Below are 25,501 nucleotides of genomic sequence, written 5' to 3'. Positions count from 1 at the left end.
CTCCGGGTGACCACTCTCCGGGTGATAAAGTTTTTCCTCATCTCCGTACTAAACGGTCTACCCCTTATTCTTAAACTGTGGCCCCTGGTTCTAGACTCCCCCAACAACGGGGACATCAGCATCTGCAGTTCCTTCTTAAACAACGAGGACATGTTTCCTGCCTACAGCATGTCCAATTCCTTAATAATCTTACATGTTTCAATAACATCTCCTCTCATCCTTCTAAATTCCAGAGTATACAAGCCCAAACGCACCATTCTATCAACATTTGACAGTTCTGCCATCCTGGGAATTAACCTTGTGAACCTGCACTGCACTCCCTCAATAGCACGAATGTCCTTCCTCAGATTTGGAGACACAATACTCCAGGTGTGCTCTCATTGGGGCCCTGTACAACTGTAGAAGGACCTATTTGCTCCTATGTTCAACTTCTCTGGTTATGATGGCCAACATGCCATTAGCTTTCTTCACTGCCTGCTGTTTCTGCATGCTTACTTTCAGTGACTGATGAACAAGGACCCCCAGATCTCTTCCCCTTTTCCCAGTTTGACACCATTCAGATAATAATCTGCCTTCCTGTTTTTGCCACCAAATTTGATAACCTCACATTTACCCAAACTGCATCTGCCCACTCACCCAACCTGTCCAAGTCACCCTGCATCCTTGTAGCATCCTCCTCACACTTCACACTGCCACCCAGCTTTGTGTCATCTGCAAATATGCCAGTTACTTTGAATCCTTACATCTAAAGGATTGCATTAATGTATATTGTAAATAGCAGTGGTCCCAGCACCGAGCCTTGCGGTACCCCACTGCCTTCCATTCTGAAAGGGACCCGTTAATCCCTATGCTTTGTTTCCTGTCTGCCAACCAATTTTCCTATCCATGTCAGTACTCTACCCCCAATACCATGGGCTCTAATTTTGCACACTAATCTATGTGGGACCTTGTCAAATGCTTTCTGAATGTCCAGGTACACTACATCCACTAGCTCTCCCATGTCCATTTTCCTAGTTCCAGATTCCAAATTCCGGAAGATTAGTCAAGCATGATTTCCCCTTTGTAAATCCATGCTGACTCGGACCGATCCTGTTACTGCTATCCAAATGTGCCGCTATCTCATCTTTTATAATTGACTCCAGCATCTGCTCCACCACCCATGTCAGGCTAACTGGTCTATAATTCCCTATATTCTCTCTCCCGCCTTTCTTAAAAAGTGGAATAACATTAGTTACCCTCCAATCCACAGGAACTGATTTGGAATCTATAGAACATTGGAAAATAATCACCAATGCGTTCACGATTTCTAGAACCACTTCCTTAAGTACCCTGGGATGCAGACCATCGGGCCCTGGGGATTTATCAGCTTTTAGCCCCATCAGTTTACCCAACACCATTTCCTGCCTAATGTGAATTTCCCTCAGTTCCTCTGTCACGCTAGGTCCTCTGGCCTCTAGTACATCTGGGAGATTGTTTGTGTCTTCCTTAGTGAAGAGAGATCCAAAGCACCTGTTCAACTCGTCTGCCATTTCCTTGTTCCCCATAATAAATTCACCTGTTTCTCCCTTCAAGGGACCCACATTTGTCTTAACTAATTTTTTCCCCTCCACATACCTAAAGAAGCTTTTACTCTTGGCTAGCTTACCTTCATATCTCATCTTATCTCCCCATATTGCCTTTTTAGTTATCTTCTCTTGCTCTTTAAAAGTTTCCAATCTTCTGGCTTCCTGCTCATCTTTGCTATGTTATACTTCTCCTTTATTTTTACACTGTCCTTGACTTCCCTTGTCAACCACGGTCGCCTCTTACTCCCCTTAGAATCTTTCTTCCTCTTTGGAATGAACTGATCCTGCACCTTCTATATTGTTCCCAGAAATACCCGCCATCGTTGTTCCACTGTCATCCCTGCCAGGGGCTCTTTCCTGTCAACTTTGGCCAGCTCTTCCCTCATTCCTCCATAGTCCCCTTTGCTCAACTGTAATACTGATATTTCCGATTTTCCCCTCTCCCTCTCAAATTGTAGATTTAAACTTGTAATATGGTCACTGCCTCCTAATGGCTCCTTTAAAATCAAAATTATTGCCATTTAAACTATCTTTTCATTCAATATTGATTATTTTCTTGTGATATTGTCCTATCAATATTGTCCAAATGTTTATCTTGGGGCGCCGTCGAGTATGGCTGCCCAGCCTGCAGCTGTCCGTCCTTTCACTATTTTTTTATTTTTTAGTGTGTTAAAAGTTCGTTTGGAGGTCTAATCTTTTTTATGTGGGGGGTTAGGGAGTGGAGGAAGGGGGAAACTATTTTTCTCAGTCCCTACCTGGTTGGAGATGCGGCTTTTCTCCGGGCAATATCTCCGCCCCTTCCTCACGGCCTACCAACGGGATGGAGCACCATCGCGGAGCGGGCAATGCCTTGCTCCGGAGTGCTGAGACCGCCGACCCCCAACATCGCTGAGCTGTCGTTGCGGAGCTTCCAGCCGCGGCGGCGCTGACTCTGAACATCACGGAGCCTGGGATCTCTCGCCGAGATCACCGGTGTCGGAGCTCCGACCAGCGCGGCCTGGGGTCTTCGAGAGCGCCGTTCCAGATGCTGAAGAGTGTTCTCCCGACGCCGAAGCTACATCATCCGGCGAGATGACCTGAACATCGGGCCGCCGTTGTGGCGACTGGGGAGGCCTCAATAGGCCCGACCATGGGTGAACAAGGGGAAGAGGGCTGGACTTTGTGCCTTCCCTCACAGTGGGAACCATTGTAGGGGGATGTTTTTATGTTTTATGTTCAATTCTTTTTCAATGTGGTGTCTTACTTTTATTGGTGTGCTGAAGTAATTTATGTCCGTATTTTATGTGTTGTCTGCTTTATGTTCTGACTATGTTGGCGACTGGACATCTAAATTTCCCTGAGGGGATGAATAAAGTATCTATCTATCTATCTATCTATCTATCTATCTATCTATCTATCTATCCTTCTTACAGCCATGTCACGAATGGCAATCAGATTATCTTCATTTTGTTTGCTGCTCTGTTTATCTGATGGCTACATGCATTCTTGTTTTGGAGCATGTCGTTGTTTTTATATGTTTTTGTAATTTTTGCCCAGATTTCCTATAAGATTTGTGTTCTCTATTCATTCCTTTCATGGCCTGTTTCATTTCCCATATTCATATGTTTCTGGCATTATCTACCCTTTGATTTACTGAATCTTTGCAGGTTTGATGCATACGGAGAGAATAGGTAAAATGCCTATTTTGGAACTAATTCACGTCAGAAAGAGCAAGGTTGATGGACAAATATAATAAGTTTGAATTAGATGGAGAATATAATTGCATGTATTCAAGTCTAGAGTTATGAAAGATATAGTTGAAGGTGTCAGTGCTAAGTACATGGAGGCAGAATTAAAAGAAATTTGGAAGTGCAAGTTAGCAGTCTTGGGGATGGAGAGGATCTTTTCAAGAACTGAATTATTTATTTTTGGCAGGCCAATAAATATTAACGCTGTCTTGTGATGATACGTTAATATTGTTGGAAATAATTGTAAGCTTGTATCATGTGTCTTACAGCACCTAGTAAAACCATCAAGAATAAATGTTTTATGCTTCACTAAACTGCATTTGCGTTTTACTAAACTACATTGGTATTAACATAGTTGCCAGTAATACTTACACAAGACACCAGGAAAACTGGATAAGATTTATACATGTACTTTGTCACTGATTGTAAATGGAGCTATTTTGTTTACTTGGTTATTTATCTCTCTCATGAAAATTACCTTAATATTCATTGAACTGAGTGGATCGCAAAGCATCCTCAACAAAACCTCTCTTTGGGTTTTTTTTCCACATGAGTGAGGAACAATCAACTCTTCCACATGGAACCCTTCTCCTATTCCTGGGAAAATTGTGGGAAACTTTATTTGCATAATCGTCTTTAGTGCTATTGTGGGCGGGCTTTAGATGCCAGTGTAGTGTCACATTTAGTGTCGGAATGGCCACCTGTCCAGAACTAATGAACTTAGTCTTTGTGTAACATTATCTGTTTTCACAGCAGCTCTTGTGTACAATGAATAACTTGATTTAATATTAGAAAACCTATGATTCTGTTAATGTGTGTATAGTATCTGAATAGTTTGAGAATCAAACTTCCGTTTAAGCATGCCACTCAGTAACATCTTTTTGTTTTGCAATAAATTTAAACGTTGGTCTTTGTGAATTTTTTTCATGAATATTAACTGGAAGCAGGCAAAGGATTTTTTTTTTTTTTAAACAGCATTTTTTTGTAAAATGTTCAAAATTACATCTCTTGGAAAGATTTCCCTGTATCATTTTTATAACCGGTACAAACTCAGAGCTACACCAAACTATACTTAAAATTAATACTCATTCTTTGAATAGTAATAGAATCAAATATGAACTAATTGTTAGCAGACGTTGTTGACACATAGTCCACAAGGTTTGTTAAATTTACCTCGCATAGCAATTTTTGAACGTCACTGGTTTACTTTTGAGCTTTTGATTTTTTTTTTTCAGTGTACACTTATTAACCTTGTTAACTGCTAAAATAAAGAGTATACTTGATGCACGATGTACCCCACCCACAGGGCCGGATTTACGTACAAGCTTGACAAGCTTAAGCTTAGGGCCTCGAGATCTAGGGGGCCTCACAGAGCCGGATTTACCACCGGGCTTCATAGGCTTAAGCCTAGGGCCTCGAAATCTAGGGGGCCTCCAGCCAAGACAGGACACCTGCCGTTCAACTCTGGGCAGCCCCCCCCCTCTCTCTCTCTCTCTCTCTCTGTCTGTAAATCTCCGTCTCCGCCTGCCATCCGTATCGATGTCCGGCTCTCCGCTCGCTTCTCAATCGTCGGCAGACGTTGTTGACACATAGTCCACAAGGTTTGTTAAATTTACCTCGCATAGCAATTTTTGAACGTACCTTAAATTTAGTTGCGTCTGGTTGGGTAACTATGGTAGGGTGAAGACTATTCCATGCTTTAATTGTACGGGGGAGCTCCTTGGAGCAGGAAGCAACTCTGGATAGAAGAAATTGGGTGATGTTTTGGGTAGAGACCCTTCTTTAGACTCCCTCTGGTTTTACTGTTTTTAGTTTAATTTAAAGATACAGGCCCTTTGGCCCACCGAGTCCACGCCGAACACTGATCACCCGTACACTAGTTCTATCCCACACATTAGCGGAGTAAGTCAAGAGTCTAAAGTGTTTTATTCTCCCATGTCCCAGTTAGAATAATAAAATCCTTACTTGCAGCAGCACAACAGAATATGTAAACATAGTACTCTGTAAACAATGTTATAAACGAGAAAAGAAAACAGTATATATATACACTGGGAAAAGGAGCAAACTCTATACAGACAGCACCCATATACACCGGGAGATCAGGTTGGTTATTGCGAACTGAGTGGAGGTGTTGTGCAAAAAGCGATCGCCAAGCCTGCCCTTGGTCTCACCGAGGTTGATCATATGCTGAATAATCCAACCACATTTTTGTTTCGAATAGGAAAGAAATAATAGAAATTGCATTCATTGCAAAGTGTAAAAACGGGTTTAGATACTGTAGTATAATGTTGCTGCATGTCATTGTGGTATATATCATGTGTTGATTGTTGAATATGTTTAGTTTGTGACTTTATTTGAAGCAGAAATAATATGTGATTGCTTTATTGAGCATAATTCCGACTGGTAACTAAGCACTTCGAGCACAATATCGCACACGTCATGCAAGCCGTCTTAAATGACCACCTAAACTGTCTTTTGGCAACTTCAAAAGCTGCCAAGGTTACCCGGCAGACAACAGTGAAAAAAAATTAAGTGAGAGCCCTGCAAGGTGTATAATATTTTTGACATTGTCATAGGCCTTTCTTACATATGCTATCACAACGCACTGTAGTCTCTAAACAACCTTTCAGTAATTTTCCTTGCCCTCCATTTCAGAATAATAGTGTTTGAAGCCAATAACTCGACACTGGCACTGGCAATAAATAAATAAATAGATAAACGCAGCTTTCCCGCCCCTTATCTCATTGGCCACGCTTGGCTGCAAATCGGTGTCAATCTGGTGGATCACCTTCCTTTGGTCGTGGGGGTGGGGGGTTGGGAGGGGCTTCACCAGTGGAACAGCTTAGGACCTCTCTTCATCGAAATCCTGCACTGCCTACCCACATAGAAATCTAGGTGTTTTATTTATAAAAGGTGTGTTTTGGAAACAAGTGAAATTAAAAGTAGCTGAAAGCTTAATTCAAAAGACTTTTTAAAGGCAGAGAGAGGAATAATAAAGGGGAATGAGATAATCTCAGAGCGAAGGATGAAAATAGCTGAAAGCTTTACTAGAAGGGGTGAGGAAAACAGGGTAATCGAGAGGACTAGATTAAAAGGTACAGGAGAAAGCTGAGGAGATTGAATGCAGCATCCCATATGCTCCTTGGGGCCCTGGCAGAGATATTTGCATCATCTGCAGTCACCACGGGGGTATTGGACGACTGGTTCATGGTTAATATTGTATGTTTATGTAAGAAGTGCTGCAAGGGCAAGCCAGGGCACTATAGACCAGTGAGCTGATCATGGTGGGCTGGAGGGAGCAGTACCGTAGAGGATACTGAGCGACAGGATTTACCAGCATTTGGATAGAGAAGCGATGATTGGAGCATAAATTCCCTAACTTACCACAATGTCTGAGGTTTCTTGCAGCTCTGATTTTCCCTTCCATCAGCTCCTTCATCTTGTGCAGGTCTGTTCGGAGGCCAGTGGTACAATCCCAGCAAACTGATCACTTCCGTTTTATGTGTTAAGTTCCATGCAAGGTCTCATTTGAAGCGCATTTTGGGAAAGCCTCACTGAATTACTGTCATAATGGTTTCCTTATTTATGCTGCAATACCACTTTTGTTGTATCCTCTTTCGTTAATTTTGGAGATTCCATTCCCCGTGTTATTGAGTTGCCAGTCCAGCCCTCCTTTGAACTATGTAACTGTGGTGGAGACAATGGGGTTTTTTTTAGATTCCTTTATTGTCATTCAGACCTTTCGGTCTGAAAGAAATTATGTTGTATTCCAATAGGCTAATTAACGCACTCATTCATCTTTTACTAATTAGGCTACATATATAAAGTACAGGTTTAAATAAACGACCTCAATTGGTCGCCGACTTGAACGACTCACAAAGAAATCATCTCTCACAGTCCACCATGAAGCTTACAAACTCCACCTCACTGACTACAAAGATGCCCTCATTGCTGCAAAATCTGCCTACCTCTCCTCCATATTCACCAACCCCTGCCTAAACCACAGAACCCTCTTCTCCATAGTGGGCAACCTCCTCAAGCCTCGAGCCAACATTCTCCCTACCTCTACTCCGGATCTCTGCAACTCATTCCTCCACTTTTTCGCTGATAAAATCAGCACCATCTATCAATCTTTATCCTCTGTACCCGACTCCCCAGCATCTACTCCACCACCTACCAAGGCCCCTCCTTTCAAGATCCCCACTGACCTCCTTACCCCTCCTCCACACTGCTTCCTCTCCCAGTTTGACCTGGTCACCCCTACTGAAATCTCCAAACTCATCAGCTCTTCCAAACCCACTACCTGCTCCCTCGACCCTCTCCCCACTCCCCTGCTGAAGTCCTGCCTCCCCGTTCTCTGCCCCAACCTCACTAATCTCTTCAACTCCTCATTGCCCCATGGAATTGTCCCCTCTGCTTTAAAAACTGCTGCTGTCACATCAATCTTAAAGAAACCTGGTCTTGATCCCTCCTCTCTCATTAACTACCGCACAATCACAAACCTCCCCTTTCTTTCAAAAACCCTGGAGCGTATCGTTGCGTCACAACTTCATTCCCACCTCCTTGCGTATAACCTATTTGAACCCCTCCATAGCACAGAAACTGCTCTCCTCAAAGTCCTCAACGACCTCCTCGCCCCTGCTGACACTGGTTCCCTCAACATCCTCATCCTCCTCGACCTGAGCGCAACCTTCGATACAGTGAACCTTAACATCCTGCTCACCAGACTCAAAGACCTCGGCATTGAAGGTTCTGCACTCAGCTGGCTCCGTTCCTACCTTTCCAACAGATCCCACTTCATCTGTCTCCATAACCACACCCCTGCTACAGCCACAGTCACTCAAGGCGTTCCCCAATGCTCCGTACTCAGCCCCCTCCTCTTCATCATATACATCCTCCCCCTTGGTCAGATACTCCGCCACTTCAACCTGGACTTCCACTGTTACACCGATGACACCCAGATCTACCTCGGCACCAAATCCCCCCACAACCCCCCCCCCCTCTCCCATATCAACTCCTGTTTGTCAGCTATAAAAACCTGGATGCAACATAACTTCCTCAAACTCAACAGCGATAAAACAGAATTCCTCCTCGTAGGCTCCAAATCCACACTCAGCAAAATCAATAACCCCACTCTCACCATCGACGGCACCACTGTCTCCCCATCTCCCCAGGCCCGCAACCTTGGCGTGATCTTTGATTCCACCCTCTCCCTTGAACCTCACATCCGCCATGTCATTAAAACCTCCTTCTTTCACCTCCACAACATCGCCAAAATCAGACCCTCTCTCACACCTCCCGCTGCTGAAAGACTCATCCATGCCTTCATCTCCACCCAACTGGACTACTGCAACTCACCTCTCCTTGGCATCAGCTCCACCTACATCAACCGACTCCAACTGGTCCAGAACGCAGCCGCCCGACTCATCACCCACACCAAATCCTGGCATCACATCACTCCAGTCCTCAAACAACTTCACTGGCTTCCCATCTCCCACCAGATCACCCACAAAATCCTGGTCCTCACCTACAAACCCCTCCACCATCTGGCCCCCCCATATCTCACTGACCTCCTCTCCCCCTACCAACCCTCACGGTCCCTCAGATCCACATCAGCCGGTCTCCTCTCCATCCACAAGTCCAACCTCCGCAGTTTTGGGGACAGATCCTTCTCCAGGGCAGCTCCCAGGCTCTGGAACTCCCTCCCCCAACTGATCCGCAATTTCCGAGTCCCTAACCATCTCCAGTCCCGCCTCAAGACCTATCTCTTCACCTCTGCCTATCCTTAGCCCCACGTCCCCCTCCCTTTTCATCTGTGCTTGAATTGCCTCATATTGTGTTTTGAATTGAATTCTGTCTTTAATTTGTGTACTAGTCATGTCTCTACTATTTATTTCATTCTGCTTACATGTTTTTCCTCTACTTGCTAAATTTTTGTAAGGTGTCTTTGAGACTCTTGAAAGGCGCCCATAAATAAAATTTATTATTATTATTATTACAGGTGACTGTTTGCATTTGATAATTCAACCTTATAAATTCACTAATCCTTACCCAAAAATCTGCTCTCGATGAATTCATGTGAAGGGAAAATAAATAAATGCCAAATGCTAAAGAAGCAACAAATTGCCTATTTCTGCTTACTTCAACTGGTGATAGGTTCATTTCCTGTAAAGCAGTCTCTCTCTCCTCCTCCACACCCCCACCCCCTCAAAAGAGTTTTCCGTATTATTTGCCCGTAAGATGTCTGAAATGGACACGCTAATTTAAGAATGCTGTAAACTTAAATGAACACTGTTATTTGTTGTGAGTTACAATATTAGTCCATCATTGCTTTATTTGATGTGCCTTTAAAAGTGTTTGTCTGCTGCTAGCCACTATATAATTTGCCTTGTCAATGTCCAAAGCAAATCTCAAGTCGCTTCTTGCTGTGAATGAGCAGCTGGAGTATTCATTACTGTTGAGAGAAAATCATCCTGTAGGGAAGCATCTCCACATAACATGGTATTCATAAAGTTTAGGGTTGCGGAAAATCACGACACAAACAGTTTTCTATAAATGCAATCCCTCCATAATGTTGGGGTCTATTGACATTTGTGCATTGTAACATACAGCCTTTAGTATTTTTAGCTTGCAGTAATAATAAAAATAAACTTACTGCCATTGAAAATATTTGTTTTTAATCTGTTGGGAGAATAACGTTGTTATAGCAAATCTTAAACTCTAGACCCAAACCCTCCGTTTTCCTCTGTTGACCCAATTGTGTATAACTTGGGGTTTCTAAGTAGCATCATTTTTATGTTATGACAGAACTACCTGTGTTGATCTTTGGGTGCTCTGCCCACCATAATGAGCTCTTTGCTGTCACTAACATTGGAATACACTGTCTGAGAGAGTGGTTGAAGTTGACAACAATGAAGTGGCGTCTAGATGGGTTACAGACCAAGTTGTTAGCGGTGATGCGATTAATGCAGAAGCCAAGTTGGGCCGAATGGCCTGTTCCCGTGTTTTTACGATTTTATGATTCGAACATCTGAAGATTGTTACCATCCAGATTTATATGAATATAAATATTAGGACTGAGAGAAGGGATCTTGCATCCTACTCCATCATTTAATGAGATTGCAGTTGATCTGATTAAAAGCTTACCTGTGCATTCCTGCCTACAAATGCTAACCTTTCACTCCTTTGTTTATCCAGCATCTATCAATGGGTGTGTCAAAAAAAATTCTTCCACGGCATTTGTGAAAGTTCTAAGTAATTTTACTTAATTTCTGTCATAAATAGGCCACTTTTTTGAACAGAAACATCAGATCTGGATTCTCCTAGCTGGTCACGTTTTCCCTCGTGTCAACCACACATTCCATTATTGATCTGGTAAATTTTCTTTGAACTGCTTCCGATGCATTAACATCCTTCATTGAATAAGTTGCCTAATAATGAAGATAGTAGTAGTTCAGATGTGATATCTACTATTCCAGTAAATTAATGTTTGTCTTTCGGCAATAATTTTTGTCTCTGCACACAACACATGGCTGATTCAATTGACATCCTGTTTAGCTGTGACAATTGTGAACTTTACCTTGTCAACCCCTTCCATAGCTGTAGCTTCCCATGCTGTTATCACACCTTTCTCCTCTGATTTATGTTTCCCTGCGGATCAACAGATGGGACCGCCCTGCGTGTTTCAACCTTTGCCTTTTTAGCTGGAGCTGGATAATTTTCTGCAGTGACTTTGCATCGTGTTTCCACATCATTGGCTTAATATTTGTAAATTGTGGTCACTCAACAATAGGAAGAATGTCATTAAGCTGGGTAGTGTGTAGAAAAGATTCATAAGGATGTTATTGGGATTGGAAGGATTGAGTTGTATGGGCAGACTGGATAGGTTCCTAGAAAGAATGAAACTGAGGGGTGACCTTATAGAGGTATATAAAATCACATGAGGCATACACATGTCAGTTTTATCCAAGGGTACAGGAGTCCAAAGCTCGAGGGCCAAAATCTAAGGCTAGAGGGGGAAGATTTAAGAGGCCTGGAGAGCAGCTTTTTCATACAGAGGAGCATAAAGCTGAAGTACAATTGAAATGTTTAACATACATTTGGACAAGTACATTGATCTGAAAGATTTAGAGGGATAAGGGGCTTTGGATAGACATATTGGTTGGCGGGAACTAGTTGAGCTGAAGGGCCTGCTTCCATGCGTTTAACTCAATGCCTCGATGACTCTAAAATCCTCTCCTGTTTGAAAATCAAAATAGCAGATGCTAGAAATGTGTACTAGAAACAAAAAATGCTATAAACTCACCAAGTCTGGCAGTATCTGTGGCAAGAGAAACAGTGCTCCGATTTCAGACCAAAGAGCCAGCATTAGAACTGGAAAACGGAGAAAATAACTTAATTGTAAGTTGTAGTGAGGTGAAAGACAGTTGGATAGTACATGATGAGGAAAAGTGATGCTGAAATTGCTGTTGTAATGTGTTGTTTACCAAAGTCATCTGATAGGTTAATGATGGCAGTGGGGGGTAAAACAAATAGGAACACATGAAAGCTTTGAGTTGGAGGAAATTGAAACTGAAAGAAGAATATTGGAAATGCTCTGCACATTGGGTGTCGGCTGTAGAAAGTGAAAAACTGGGTTGATGTAACAGGTGAATAACCTTGCAGTGGAATCACCTAATTCTGATACAAGAAGGAAAGCAAGGTATCTGAAATTCTTGAATTCCATATCAAGTTCCAAAGACTGCTTTATGTCCATATAGAAGTTGGGATATGTTTCCACAAGCCTGCATTGGATCTCATTGAAATAGTTGCTGCTAAAAAGGCGATATTGGATGTATTAGTGTGTGGATAAATGGCCAGGGCATATAACCATATAACAATTACAGCACGGAAACAGGCCATCTCGGCCCTACAAGTCCATGCCGAACAAATTTTTTTTTTTTCCCCTTAGTCTCACCTGCCTGCACTCATACCATTCCCTTCTCATCCATATGCCTATCCAAATTATTTTTAAATGATACCAATGAACCTGCCTCCACCACTTCCACTGGGAGCTCATTCCACACCGCCACCACTCTCTGCGTAAAGAAGTTCCCCCTCATATTACCCCTAAACTTCTGTCCCTTAATTCTGAAGTCATGTCCTCTTGTTTGAATCTTCCCTATTCTCAAAGGGAAAAGCTTGTCCACATCAACTCTGTCTATCCCTCTCATCATTTTAAAGACCTATATCAGGTCCCCCCTTAACCTTCTGCGCTCCAGAGAATAAAGACCTAACTTATTCAACCTATCTCTGTAACTTAGTTGTTGAAACCCAGGCAACATTCTAGTAAATCTCCTCTGTACTCTCTCTATTTTGTTGACATCCTTCCTATAATTGGGCGACCAAAATTGTACACCATACTCCAGATTTGGTCTCACCAATGCCTTGTACAATTTTAACATTACATCCCAGCTTCTATACTCAATGCTCTGATTTATAAAGGCTAGCATACCAAAAGCTTTCTTTACCACCCTATCTATATGAGATTCCACCTTCAAGGAACTATGCACGGTTATACCCAGATCCCTCTGTTCAACTGTATTCTTCAATTCCCTACCATTTACCATGTACGTCCTATTTTGATTTGTCCTGCCAAGGTGTAGCACCTCACATTTATCAGCAGATGAGATTCATCTTAGAAAATTCTTAAGGGATTGGACAGGCTAGATGCAGGAAGATTGTTCCCGATGTTGGGGAAGTCCAGAACAAGGGGTCACAGTTTAAGGATAAGAGGGAAATCTTTTAGGACCGAGATGAGAAAAACATTTTTCACACAGAGAGTGGTGAATCTCTGGAATTCTCTGCCACAGAAGGCAGTTGAGGCCAGTTCATTGGCGATATATAAGAGGGAGTTAGATGTGGCCCTTGTGGCTAAACGGATCAGGGGGTATGGAGAGAAGGCAGGTACAGGATACTGAGTTGGATGATCAGCCATGATCATATTGAATGGCGGTGCAGGCTCGAAGGGCCGAATGGCCTATTCCTGCGCCTATTTTCTATGTTTCTATGTTAGGCTGCAATGGGAGGCACAGGAAGAGACTGGTGACATAACACTAATTTTTAATGTTGGCTTGACAGACAAGATGAAACAATAATAAATATATTTTATTGTCATTGCACATAAGTGCAACGAGATTTGGGTATGCATCTTCCATCCGATGTCATAACTTAAATCTATCTATCTATATACAGGTGCACAACCTTTTATCCGAAAGCCTTGGGACCAGACACTTGTCGGATTTCGAACATTTTCGGATTTCAGAATGGAAGATTTTTAGCGTAGATTAGGTAGGTAGCGCGGGCGGCTTGAAAAGTCTGGAGCAGCTGCCTCCTCCCCGGAGACCGGGAGAATCATTGCATAAATGTTAGTCAGTTAGTTTGGAGGGATTTTATGTGGTGGTGGTGGTGTTGGGGTGAAGGGGGAAACTTTAATTCTTAGTCACTTACCTACCTGGTCGGCGACTCCCAACCTCGCGGAGCTGGGTCCTCCGTCCGGCCGCGGGCGGTGCCGGTTGTAGCTCCGACCCCGGCAACTCTACCCCTGGCTGCGAGGCGCTCCAAATCCAGCGCGGCCCGCGGCCGGACGTCCCAGCTCCGAGAATGTCGGGAGTCGGCAGCGTCACAGCGCTGGGATACCAGCGGGGAGCGAGCAATGCCTTTACCGGGTCACCGTGCGGCAAGCTCCGGAGCGCTGTGGCCGCCTTCTTCCAACATTCGCGGAGCGTCGCTGGATTTGGAGCCGCGGAGCTGGGGGCTCCGTCCGGCCGCGGGCGGCGCCGGTTGGAGCTCCGACCCCGGCAACTCTACCCCTGCCTGCGCGGCTCCAAATCCAGCGACGCTCCGCGATGTTGTGTGTCGGCGGCCACAGCGCTCCGGAGCTTGCCGCACGGCGACCCGGTAAGGCATTGCCCGCACCCCGCTGGTATCCCAGCGCTGCCGCCGACTCCCGACATTCGCGGAGCTGGGGCGTCCAGCCGCGGGCCGCGCTGGATTTGGAGCGCCTCGCAGCCAGGGGTAGAGTTGCCGGGGTCGGAGCTACAACCGGCGCCACCCGCTGCCCCACCGGCCACAGCGCTGCGGAGCTTACTGCACGGCGACCCGGTAAGGCATTGACCGCTCCCCGCCTCTCCGACCAGGTAGGGGACTAAGAATTAAAGTTTACCCCTTCACCCCCCTTCACATAAAAGCCCTCCGAACTAACTGACTAACATTTAAGCAATGATTTACAGATGTTTAAGCGTCTCCCGGTCTCCAGGGAGGAGGCAGCCGCTACAGTAGTACAGACCTGGGTTGACCGTGGGTCGTTTTGGGTCAGGTTTGGCGCCAAACGCGAGCTTTGGTGCGCAGACGACATCTGGAAAAAATGGCCGGTTTTCGGAGCTTTTCGGTTTCTGGAACACCGGATAAAAGGTTGTGCACCTGTATATATAAAACTCAAATCAGTCCGCCTGCAGTACGGATCCCTTCCTGCCTTTCGATTCGTTGATGGCTGCTCCTTCCTCAGCTTCCAACACACTTCGAAACAATGTTGCAAGACAGGAACACTGAACTTTTCACTGCTGCAGCAGGCAGGGATTTTTTTTAAAGAGGCAGGGCAGTGCTGGAATCTTACTTTTGAGAACGGCTTCAGTTCCATTGGAGGAGACGGGTGCATGGTGGAATATTGGGTTGGGGGATCACACCATTGGGGGAGCAGACCCCTGTCTGCACTTGGTCTAGTAACTAATAAAATTTAGATTTAGAAACCCCGAGAACATGGTTTGTAAAAAGAACATTAAAACAGCAAACCAGTCAAAACAGACTAAAGTGCAGATGTATCTGTGTGACGTGACCATCCGAGAGAGACAGTCCATGGGGGTGGGGGGCACTCAGCAGGGCCGGTTCAGAGCAACTATAGCTCTGGGAATGAAGCTGTTCCTGAGTCTGGAGGTGCGGGCGTAGAAGGCCTTGTAACGTCTGCCAGAAGGTAGGAATTCGAACAGTCCATTACAAGGGTGTGAGGAGTCTTTATGGATGCTGACGGCCTTCCTGAGGCACCGTGTGTGGTAGATGCCCTCCATCACTGGAGGAGTGTTGTATCTTTAGTTGGGAAGGTCAATAAGGATAAGCTAGATAATTTCAAACTTTTCAATCTTAGTAGTAGTCTGGAAATAAATACCAAACAAAATACGGGTGGTGGACATCTGAAATGGGAAATAAAATACTAGCAATGGTCAAGTCAGACAGCATTTGCGGAAAGAGAAATGGTTCAAAGTTCCAGTCAGAAACCCTTCTTCAGAACTACGAGGGCATAAAATGTAAGAGCAGGGAGGTTTTAGAAAACATTAGTTAGACTATAGCTGGAGTACTGTGTGTACCATATGTGTAATATACCATACCATATACCATACTGTGTAATGCCATACTTTTGGATCAATTATTGCTAAGGGTGATTTCACGAAAGGTCACTGGAGCGTAGATCCGCACCCACGTGACCGAAAATCTCAACTGGAGTACATGTTATACATCGGTACATGTTAGTGAATGGGAAAACACGCACTTTCCCACCCGTTAAAAACATGGAAAACGGCCGATATTTGAGCTGAAATTCTCTGTGACCGTGAAGCACAGCGACCTAAATTTTCAGGCAAAAAAAAAGATAGAAAGTAAGGTAATTACAAGTAAGGTAATTACAAGAGGGAACTGAAGGTGGAAAAACAGCGGAAGTGAACAGCGGACATTTGCCGTGGAGATTTAAAGATCCAAAATATCGGGAATTATCGCGTTTGCTCGCTGAATTTCATCAAAAGTAAGTTAATAATGCCTTTCTTTTGATGAAATTCAGCGAGCAAACGCGATAATTCCCGATATTTTGGATCTTTAAATCTCCACGGCAAATGTCTGCTAAGCACTTCCGCTGGATTGGCACCTTCAGTTCCCTCTTGTAATTACCTTACTTTCTATCTTTTTTTGCCAGAAAATTTAGGTCGCTGTGCTTCACGGTCATCCCGACTAGCACAGAAAATTTCAGCTCAAATATCGGCCGTTTTCCATGTTTTTAACGGGTGGGAAAGTGCGTGTTTTCCCATTCACTAACATGTACCGATGTATAACATGTACTCCAGTTGAGATTTTCGGTCACGTGGGTGCGGATCTACGCTCCAGTGACCTTTCGTGAAATCACCCTATAGGTACAAAGGTAATTTGCCATTGTTGCCTGGATAGGGAATTTCAGTTATGGGAAATGATTAGACAGGCTGAGTTTGTTTTCTATGGGCCAAACACAGACAGGTGGGACTAGTGTAGCTGAGACATGTTGGCCGGTGTGGACAAGTTGGGCCAAAGGGCCTGTTACCAAGCTGTAGGACTATGAGAAGAAGTTGAGATTTCAGTCGAGAATTATGAGGCATTGATAGGATTGTTGGCGTGAAACCTCCCCATAGCAAAAATGTCTAAAATCAGAAGAGGCCGGCTTAAGGATTGTGTAGGAGATTTGGAGGGACACTGCAGAATCTTTTCTATGGGAGGTTGATTGGAATCGGGGAGGGAGTGACTCTCAACATTTAAGAAATATCTAGATGAGCATTGAGCTTTGCAGATCAAATGCTGATGAATGAGATTATAGACAGTTGTGGTGGGTCGAGGGGCATTTTTCAAAGCTGGTATGAAGGCCACATTCAGGTTGGACTGAGATGGAGAATGGCAGTTAACTGCAACAAACTTCTTAATTTAGACGTTGCACAATATTATAATTTCTGAGTGAACTGGATAATTTTAAAAGGAGCACAGGTAATCTGGCTCGGGATCGCTAAAAGGGTGTTCTGTAAATACCACCAGATGCTGAAATATTGGGAATTTTGAATAATTAGATGGCAGTTTATTGGTGTTGGTTTATTATTGTTATGTATAGCAAGATACACTGAAAACCTTTTGTTTGTGTGCAAACCAATCAAATCTGATAATATGATACATGAATACAATCAAACCATATTGTAGTAGAACAAAGAAAAAAACAAAGATTTTTCAGACCTTGAATTAATTTACTAATATTGTAGTCGAATGGGTTGTTTTCCTTAGGAGGAACCAGGAATGGAAAACAACCAATATTGCTGGATGAAATGTTCTTTCTATTACCACTGTGCTGCTATCATTTCGATAGTCCAGACATACGGTGGAAAGTAATGGGCCTGTCCCATTTAGGCGATTTTTCAGGCACGCACACACACGCAAACACACACACAAACGCGCTCACACACACACTCACACTCACGCTCACTTTTAAATGTAGTAAAAGGTTCAATTATCTCAAGTTCATGCAGGACATCTGGCCTCAATAGGTCAGAAAGTGCAAATGAAAGCTGGTGAGTGCAAATATTTCAATCAGATCACAACAAATTGTGCTGTAAAGCTGTCTGAAACTTGTAATTGTCAACGGTTTACATTGCCTCCTTTTTTGAATTATTCTCGTGGATTATATTATTCCCAGCCCTCCCATTTCAAAAATGTTGTGATCTGTTGTGCACACATATTATTTATATTCTCCTTTAACATCTTGCCTGCATTGAGCATATTTTTACATTTCTCCACTGTCAAATGTATAGTTTAAATCTTTTTTTTTTTAATCACACTAGTACAAACCTTAGATGTATGGATATCTTGTTTACTTGATTTCTATTTTAAATTTGTTTTATAGGCACAAAATACAAATTGATTCTACAAAATATTTCATTTAGAATATAGTGGAATAAGGTTACGGTAGAGAATATGAATCTGAAAGATATATTAGTAATTTTCTACTAGATAGTTGAAATTATTTTTAACTGGCTTAAAAGATAATCTATGCTGTGTTTAAGAACCAGTATTTCACAGTCCATAAACTTATTTCAAAATCCTCAAATTATTTGTATGATTTTAGGCTCTCCAGAAGCTGACCACCCAATACCTCAAGAGGGATTTGATTGGAATAAAGATTGACGAAAGAAGTGAGCAAAACAGGTAAAGTTTCTTGCAAAATGTTAACTGAAGTCCAATTGGTGTTTATTGCATGTTTTTAGTTTGCATTTTGTGTGAATAGGAATGAGCTGGTTGTCCCTGTCTTCAAACTGTTCTTGCACTTTCGTACATAATTCAACATTTGGATGAGATGCTAGAATGTGGTGTTAAATTGTCATTTCATAAATCTGATATTTAAAGTATAGTATTGTTTAAGAAAGAACTGCAGATTCTGGAAAAATCAAAGGTAGTCAAAAATGCTGGAGAAACTCAGCGGATGAGGCAGCATCTATGGAATAGGTGACGTATCGGATCAAGACCCGTCTTCAGACTGATGTGGGGGGGGGGGTGCAGGAAGAAGAAAGGAAGAGGCAGAGACAGTAGACTGTGGGAGAGCTGGGGGGGGAAGGGAGGAAGAAAGCAAGGACTGCTTGAAATTGGAGAAGTCAATGTTCATACCACTGGGGTGTAAACTACCCAAGCGAAATATGAGGTGCTGCTCCTTCAATTTACGGTGGACTCACTCTGGCCAGGGAAGAGTCCCAGGACAGACAGGTCGGATTCGGAATGGGAGGGGGAGTTGAAGTGCTGAGCCACCGGGAGATCAGGTTGGTTAATGTGAACTGAAAGGACATTTTGGCCGAAGCGATCGCCAAGCCTGCGCCGATGTAGAGCAGTTGACACCTAGAACAGTGGATGCAATAGATGCAGTTGGAGAAGGTGCAGGTGAACCTCTGCCTCACCTGGAAAGACTGCTTGGGTCATTGGATGGAGTAACGGGGGGAGGTAAAGCGACAAGTGTAGCATTTCCTGCGGTTGCAAGGGAAAGTACCAGGGGAGGGGGTGGTTTGGGTGGGAAGGGACAAATTGACCAGGGAGTTACGGAGGGAGCGGTCTGCAGAAAGCCGAAAGGGGAGGAGATGGGAAGATGTCGGCAGTGGTGGGATCCTGTTGGAGGTTGCGAAAATGTCGGAGGATTATCTGTTGTATATGACGGCTGGTAGGGTGGAAGGTGAGGACAAGGAGGACTCTTCTTGTTATGAGTGAGGGGGATGAGGAGTGAGAACAGAGCTACGGGATATAGAGGAGACCCTGGTGAGAGCCTCATCTATAGTCGAAGAGGGGAATCCTCGTTCCCTAAAGAATGAGGACATCTCTGATGCCCTGTTTTGGAACACCTCATCCTGGATGCAGATGCATCGTAGACGGAGGAATTGGGAGTAGGGGATAGAGTCCTTACAGAAAGCAGGGTAGGAAGGAGTGTAGTCCAGATAGCCATGGTAGTCAGTGGATTTGTAGTAGATGTCGGTCAGAAGTATAACATTTAAAGTATAATAAGTACTTTGTGATGACAATATTCTTTATTTGCAGCATTTATCGCAAGATGATCAACTGGTTTGGTCAAAAACTATCTGAACTGTACAGATAATTCCCTGCATCTTTAAGATCATCTTAAAAGCAGTTTATTGCTGAAGTGTTTGCATTTATTTTTGGCACACCCACTCTTAATATATTTCATTTCATTTAAAAAAAGTTTGTATTATGTAATAATTGTTCAATTTTATATGACTTGGTATGACTTCAGGGTGAGCATAATTCTTAACTGCTTATGTAAGTTATTCCTCAAATGATTGCAAACACAGCATTATCTTTTCAAAAATTGTTTCCATTACATTTTTTAAATTTTTGGTTCCTTCAATCTTGCAATCTTATTCTTGCTGTGATTTTCTCTGGAGAAGAAACATGCTGTTTTGGTATTTAATCTTTCTAGGACCTTGTTCAGTTGCCTCTCAAAAACATTAGTCAACGATGTGTGCTGGTGTAATACCTTTGTCAGTTGTTTTATATCACAGTTATCACAGAATTATCGATCAAGGATTTGGTTGTCGTCCATCAGGTGCATGTTTGTATTTTTCTTATTATGGATCAACTCTTCTAACTGACTGCCCACATGACATATAATACAGAGCAAACAAAAGCAGCCACTGGAGGGATTCAATGGGTCAAGTAACATCCGTGGAAGGAAATGGACTAATCACGTCAGGTCATGATCCTTCTTCAAGACTGGAATAGAGGGGTGATAGCAGGTAGAAACATGTGAGGGGAAGGGGTGGGGCAAGAGCTTGCAAGTGGAGGGTGAATCCAGGTGAATTGTGCTGTAGATGGTCGTTCCGAATGGATCTGATGCTTCTCAGCCATTTGCATGGAAGCAAGCAACAAATGTCAGTCCCACCTATTGGGCATAAAGCAAACTGCTGGAGGAATCCAGTGGGTCAGGAGGCATCTGTGGAGGGAAATGGACAGGTGATGTTCTGGGATGGGACGTTTTGTCAGACTAATGGAGTAGAAGGGAGATAACTGGTAGAAAGATTTGACGGGGCAACAATTGGCTTGTGATAGATAGCTCCAGGTGGTGGGGTTGAATGGCAGATGAGGCACATGGGGAGAGAAAGGTGGAGATAGTTACCAAGGCTGAAGATGATAAGTGGAGTTGACAAATGGTGCAAACTGATAAGAATGGAAGGTGGGGAGAAAAATGTAGAATATGAGAATGAGTAGAAGAGAACGATGAAGGGTGGGGGAAACCCAGAGTGGTGATGAGTGGATGGAGGAAAATAAATAAATTGGGGGTAGAGAATGGAGGGGGAGTGAAAAGAAAGGAAGAGAGGCAAGCTGGTTAGATGAGGGGAGGTTGGGCATCAACCTGAAATTGGAGAATTAGTTAATCTTCCTGTAACGGCCTGTCCCACTTGGCCGTGATTTGCGCGTAATTTAAGCAACATCATTTGCGCGTCACGGCACGCGCGTCGTGACAAGCACGTGATGCACGCATGGTACGCATTACGCGAGCATGGTGCGTGATGACATACGCAGTGACGCGCGGCGTTGCAGGATTTTGTGATATACAAAATCTTCGCGTGCCATCTGCATGACGTGCAAATGACGGCCAAGTGGGACAGGCCCTGTAGGATTGACTATCTGGGCAAAATTAAATTTCCATCGCCTCCTGTACCTATTTTTTCGACAAATAGTCCTTGCCCTGGTGACAACTTCTCTTGTCTCCAGCACCCCTCTTCCTATTTGACACCCTATGCAGGCCTAACCCCTCTTGACCCTTTTATTTCCAACTGCTGCTGCTTCAAAAAAAAAAAAATCAACATTTCCCTCCATAGATGCTGCCTGGCCAGCTGAGTTCTTTGCTCAGGACTCTAGCACCTGCAGTTTCTCAAGTACATAAGATTATTCACTTTCAACTTTTGCCAGAGTGTTGCAATGTGAGTAGAAAGCTGTCTGACGTTTATTCTCCTTGTTTGGTGCTGTAACCTTGTTCCTTGGGTTGCCATCTTTCTATTCAGTGGAAACTATTTATTTTTCTCCTCTTGCATATCCTTGGAAAATGTAATCCGTAAATGCTATAGCTTGACTAATGAGATGGGAGGGGGACTGTCTGACTGCATCTGAGACGTCGGAATCTGCCACTTGGAACTACCAATCAACAGTGTATCTGTTCTTAATCCTTGCTGAAGATTTTCTCTCCTCATCACCTCACAACTCTACCCTCCTCTTCCCCTGTCATATTTTTTGACGATTATGTGCTTCCCTATGTGACCTATGGCAGTAGGGTACCCATTTGTTAGATCATAATGTAATCATGTGTCTTTTTAGGCCCCCTCCCCCTCCCCCCCTTCTCTTTTCAAGTAACTCAAAATATGTAGCACAGTTCCATCCCATAATATTAGCTTTTATTCTACAAAGAATTGATTAGATTGCAAACATGCAGTCCACAAAGGTACGCCAAATTACTAATAACAACTCCAGATTTCCATGTTAAATTATTCAGCATGGAAATCTTGAAGGTGACGGTGATAGCGCCACACCATTAGGTATGTGGTTAACCCTGTGCTGTCAAATGCTGCATTAATGCATTCAGCTATCATTCATTTATGTAGATGTGCTTCGCTCGCATAACTCATCAGTTTCATTATATAATGTATATATTATTTGTGTGTATATATATATATGTGTGTGTGTGTGTGTGTGTGTGTGTGTGTATATGTGTATATATATGTGTGTGTATATGTGTATATATTGAATTGTCAAAAAGCGACATTAATTGTAGGAAAAATAAAATAGGGATCATCGAATGAGATTGTAGAGGGTGCACGGGGGTGTCACTAGGATGCGCTGTTAAGACCTTTGAAGCGGCTGAGGGAAGAGGTGCAGGAACTTACTGGATGAGGACCTGAACCGCACTTCCAGATAAGACACAGTCACTTGCATCTCCACCCTCATCCATTGCCTTTGGCGCTCTCTATGTGGCCTCCTCTACATCAATGCTAATCACAGATTAGGCAAGCAATTATTTGCACAATTCCATCTATTAAGATTTTATGTATAACTCTCTTATCAATGGCCGATTGTAAATCCAAATATACCATTGCCATTGGCTGACCCTTTTCTATACGTGGGCGTTTTCATAGACAACGAATTCACTCTTCCATTCGAATTTTAATCTGATGACTGACACTTTTAAGAATTCAGATCAGAAGTTTACAGATGTTTGCTTCAGAGATACAGTGAAGTAAGACTAATTAAAATGAAATGTAAACCTTCGTTTTAAGGGACCCCTTTATAACGGATTTTGGATGTAGCAGAGGGAGCTACCAATGTCACCCCAGCTGGCACCATAATCCTGGCTTCCAACCCCACCCCCAACTTGTAAGGCGCACCAGCGAGCCCTTCTTTGCCCACCGCACGGCCAGGTAACACGGCTGTTGATGTGGCCCCTTGGGGACAGCGCTTGCTTCAGGCCTCTGCCACTGACAGGATGAGTTTGGTTACTATGGGGATCCCTCCCCTATCTCCATGTTGTCAGCGGTGGCTTTGTCTGCTTCTCGGTCTATTGCCACCGCTGCCTCCTCCCGTCACGCTGTCCTCACAGTCTATCCCCTACACCTCTAATTCTGCCTCCTCCTCCTGTTGCTCTGTCTACTTGGCCTTGTTCATCTGCCTCCCCCTCTCCCGAAGTCATACTCCACGTTGGAAGCAGCAGCAGGAGATAGGGGAGGGAGACCCACAGTGACTGAGCACGTGTTGTCGTTGGCAGCGGCCTGAAGAAATCACTGTCCCCAGAGGCTGCAACATGAGCTGCAACAACAGCCACTTGAAACTATGAAGAAGGGCCCGCTGGTGCAGACGTATGGCAAGGGCGCCTAGTTTTAAGGTGAAACTACAAAAGTGCTGGAGTAACTCAGTGGACTGAATCATTCTGAAGAAGGGTCCCGACGTCACCTCTCCATGTACTCCAGTGATGCTGCCTGACTCGCTGAGTTACTCCAGCAGTTTGTGTCTCTTTTGTGTATTAACCATGGTTTCATTCCAATCAATGATAATACCTTAACTGTGCTGTAACAGTCAATTGACAATAATGGACACCATTTCTCCCCCCCTTCCCCACCTACCTATGGTCTGTTATATTGAATGTATTGCGTACTGGAGTGGTTCTCCTGATTTTCCTGTCATCCTTTCATACATTTTATATTTAATGACAAATAGAGCTAATTTCATTTGTGCCATATCGGATGTAGTAAATCAATTCCTGACAAAAGTATCATTAAATGTAAACAGTAGAAAAAAATCTTAATTTCTCACCACAAAGTGGAGGAGAATAAAACGTACATGTACTACAACATTCTAAGTATTTGTTTTTTTTTTAAATTGCAGTAGCATTCTTGCCGTATGGAAGTCGTATCTAGAAGGAACCTTACATTTGGCCCAGTCTCGAATCATAGCATCTGAAAACTATAGGAATCATATCTTGGAACCTGCTAAAATTGTAAAAAGTATTAAAGAACAGCAGCTGAAAAAGGTATTTGCAAATTAATATAATTATAACTTTTTTTGTGACTAATGCCATTGAGATCTATGCAGGCTTACAATCTTTGAAATTCCATTTTTCTGTCGTGTAAATTTGCATTTAAGTTTGTTTCACTTATTTATACCAACAGTGCAGACGGAAAAAGGAAACAATTGAAAAACAACTGACTTTTTCACACTTGCAAATGCTGCCATTGAGTAACTGTCTTATCTTCATGATAGCATTGTGCAAGATGGAAGTTTAGCAGTTTGAATGTAGCGAAATATTCAGTTTCAAGTGCAGTTTCTCATTACTTCAATGAACCTTATTGTTGACAAATTTTGGTGTACAGGTTTATGCAGTTACTTTCTGGAGAGTCAAAACTATTGGATAAATGTGGCATTTTGACAGCATGTTCTGTCACTATTTTTAGTGCATTTTTAAGGCAATGTTGTTGTGGTTTGAGTGATCACACATTCTTATCTGTTTGCTGGTCTAGTTCTTCAAAGTTGAATTTTTCCTTCCATCTTTTAACTTTGCATCATCAACAATTTTTTAAAGTTTTTTTGTGGTGTCATTATAAACAAAGAATAATTATATTGTCGTGCAATACACTACTGTATTGTGATATCCTCAACTGTGGAATTCCAACCTCCTGAAACTTGGGTGACATTTTAGCCCTCAGCAATGCTTACCATCCTCAGTGGACAGAAATTTGACAATTGCAAATCATTTAGTTTAAAGATGCAGCTTGGAAACAGGCACTCCAGCCCACCGAGTCCATGCTGCTAGTGCTACACGGGTGGGGTTAAACTAAATAGCGGGGTGGAGGGGTCGACAAATTGAAAGTATAAGTATGGAGTTAAAGGGAAAGAGAGTACTGGAAAAGTTACGAAAGACACCCGGATTAATGTGACGGAAAGCTCAAGAAAGGATAAGATGGTGTCAGGTGAAATAGGTGTGAGAGGGGAGGTGAATACCGTATTAAAAGTCTTATGAATGTGCAAACTATAAGAAAACTCACGGATGAGCTTGCGGGTCAGTTAGAGTTTGGTAGGTATGATGTGGGAATTACAGAGACATGACTGCAAGAGGATCGGAGCTGGGAACTGAATATTCAGGGTTATATGTCCTATCGAAAAGACAGACGGGTGGGCAGAGGGGGTGGGGTAGCTCTGTTGGTAAGGAATGAAATTCAGTCCCTTGCGAGGGGTGACATAGAATCAGAAGATGTAGAGTCATTGTGGATAGAACTGAGGGCAAAAGACCCTCATGGGAATTATCTTCAGGCCCCCACACAGTAGCCCCAGGACAGAAAGGTCAGTGTGGGATTGGGAGGG

General features: G+C 43.3%; 1 protein-coding gene across 6 annotated transcripts in view; it reads left to right on the top strand.

Annotated features, from left to right (window-relative positions):
• Positions 1-25,501, top strand: part of LOC129697886 (F-BAR and double SH3 domains protein 2-like) — a 213,732-nt gene that overhangs the window by 82,616 nt on the left and 105,615 nt on the right. For 4 of the 6 annotated variants that reach the window (XM_055636595.1, XM_055636597.1, XM_055636592.1 and 1 more), the window contains exons 4-5: positions 18,228-18,307; positions 24,029-24,173. In XM_055636595.1, the coding sequence (XP_055492570.1) occupies positions 18,228-18,307; positions 24,029-24,173 (225 nt within the window). The remainder of the gene's footprint in view (positions 1-18,227; positions 18,308-24,028; positions 24,174-25,501) is intronic. The other 2 variants (XM_055636596.1, XM_055636593.1) reach the window with 1 other exon arrangement.

The sequence above is a fragment of the Leucoraja erinacea genome, chromosome 6 (assembly GCF_028641065.1).
Source record: "Leucoraja erinacea ecotype New England chromosome 6, Leri_hhj_1, whole genome shotgun sequence".
Taxonomy (NCBI): Eukaryota; Metazoa; Chordata; class Chondrichthyes; order Rajiformes; family Rajidae; genus Leucoraja; species Leucoraja erinaceus.
This window is presented reverse-complemented; position numbering and strand designations above follow the sequence as displayed.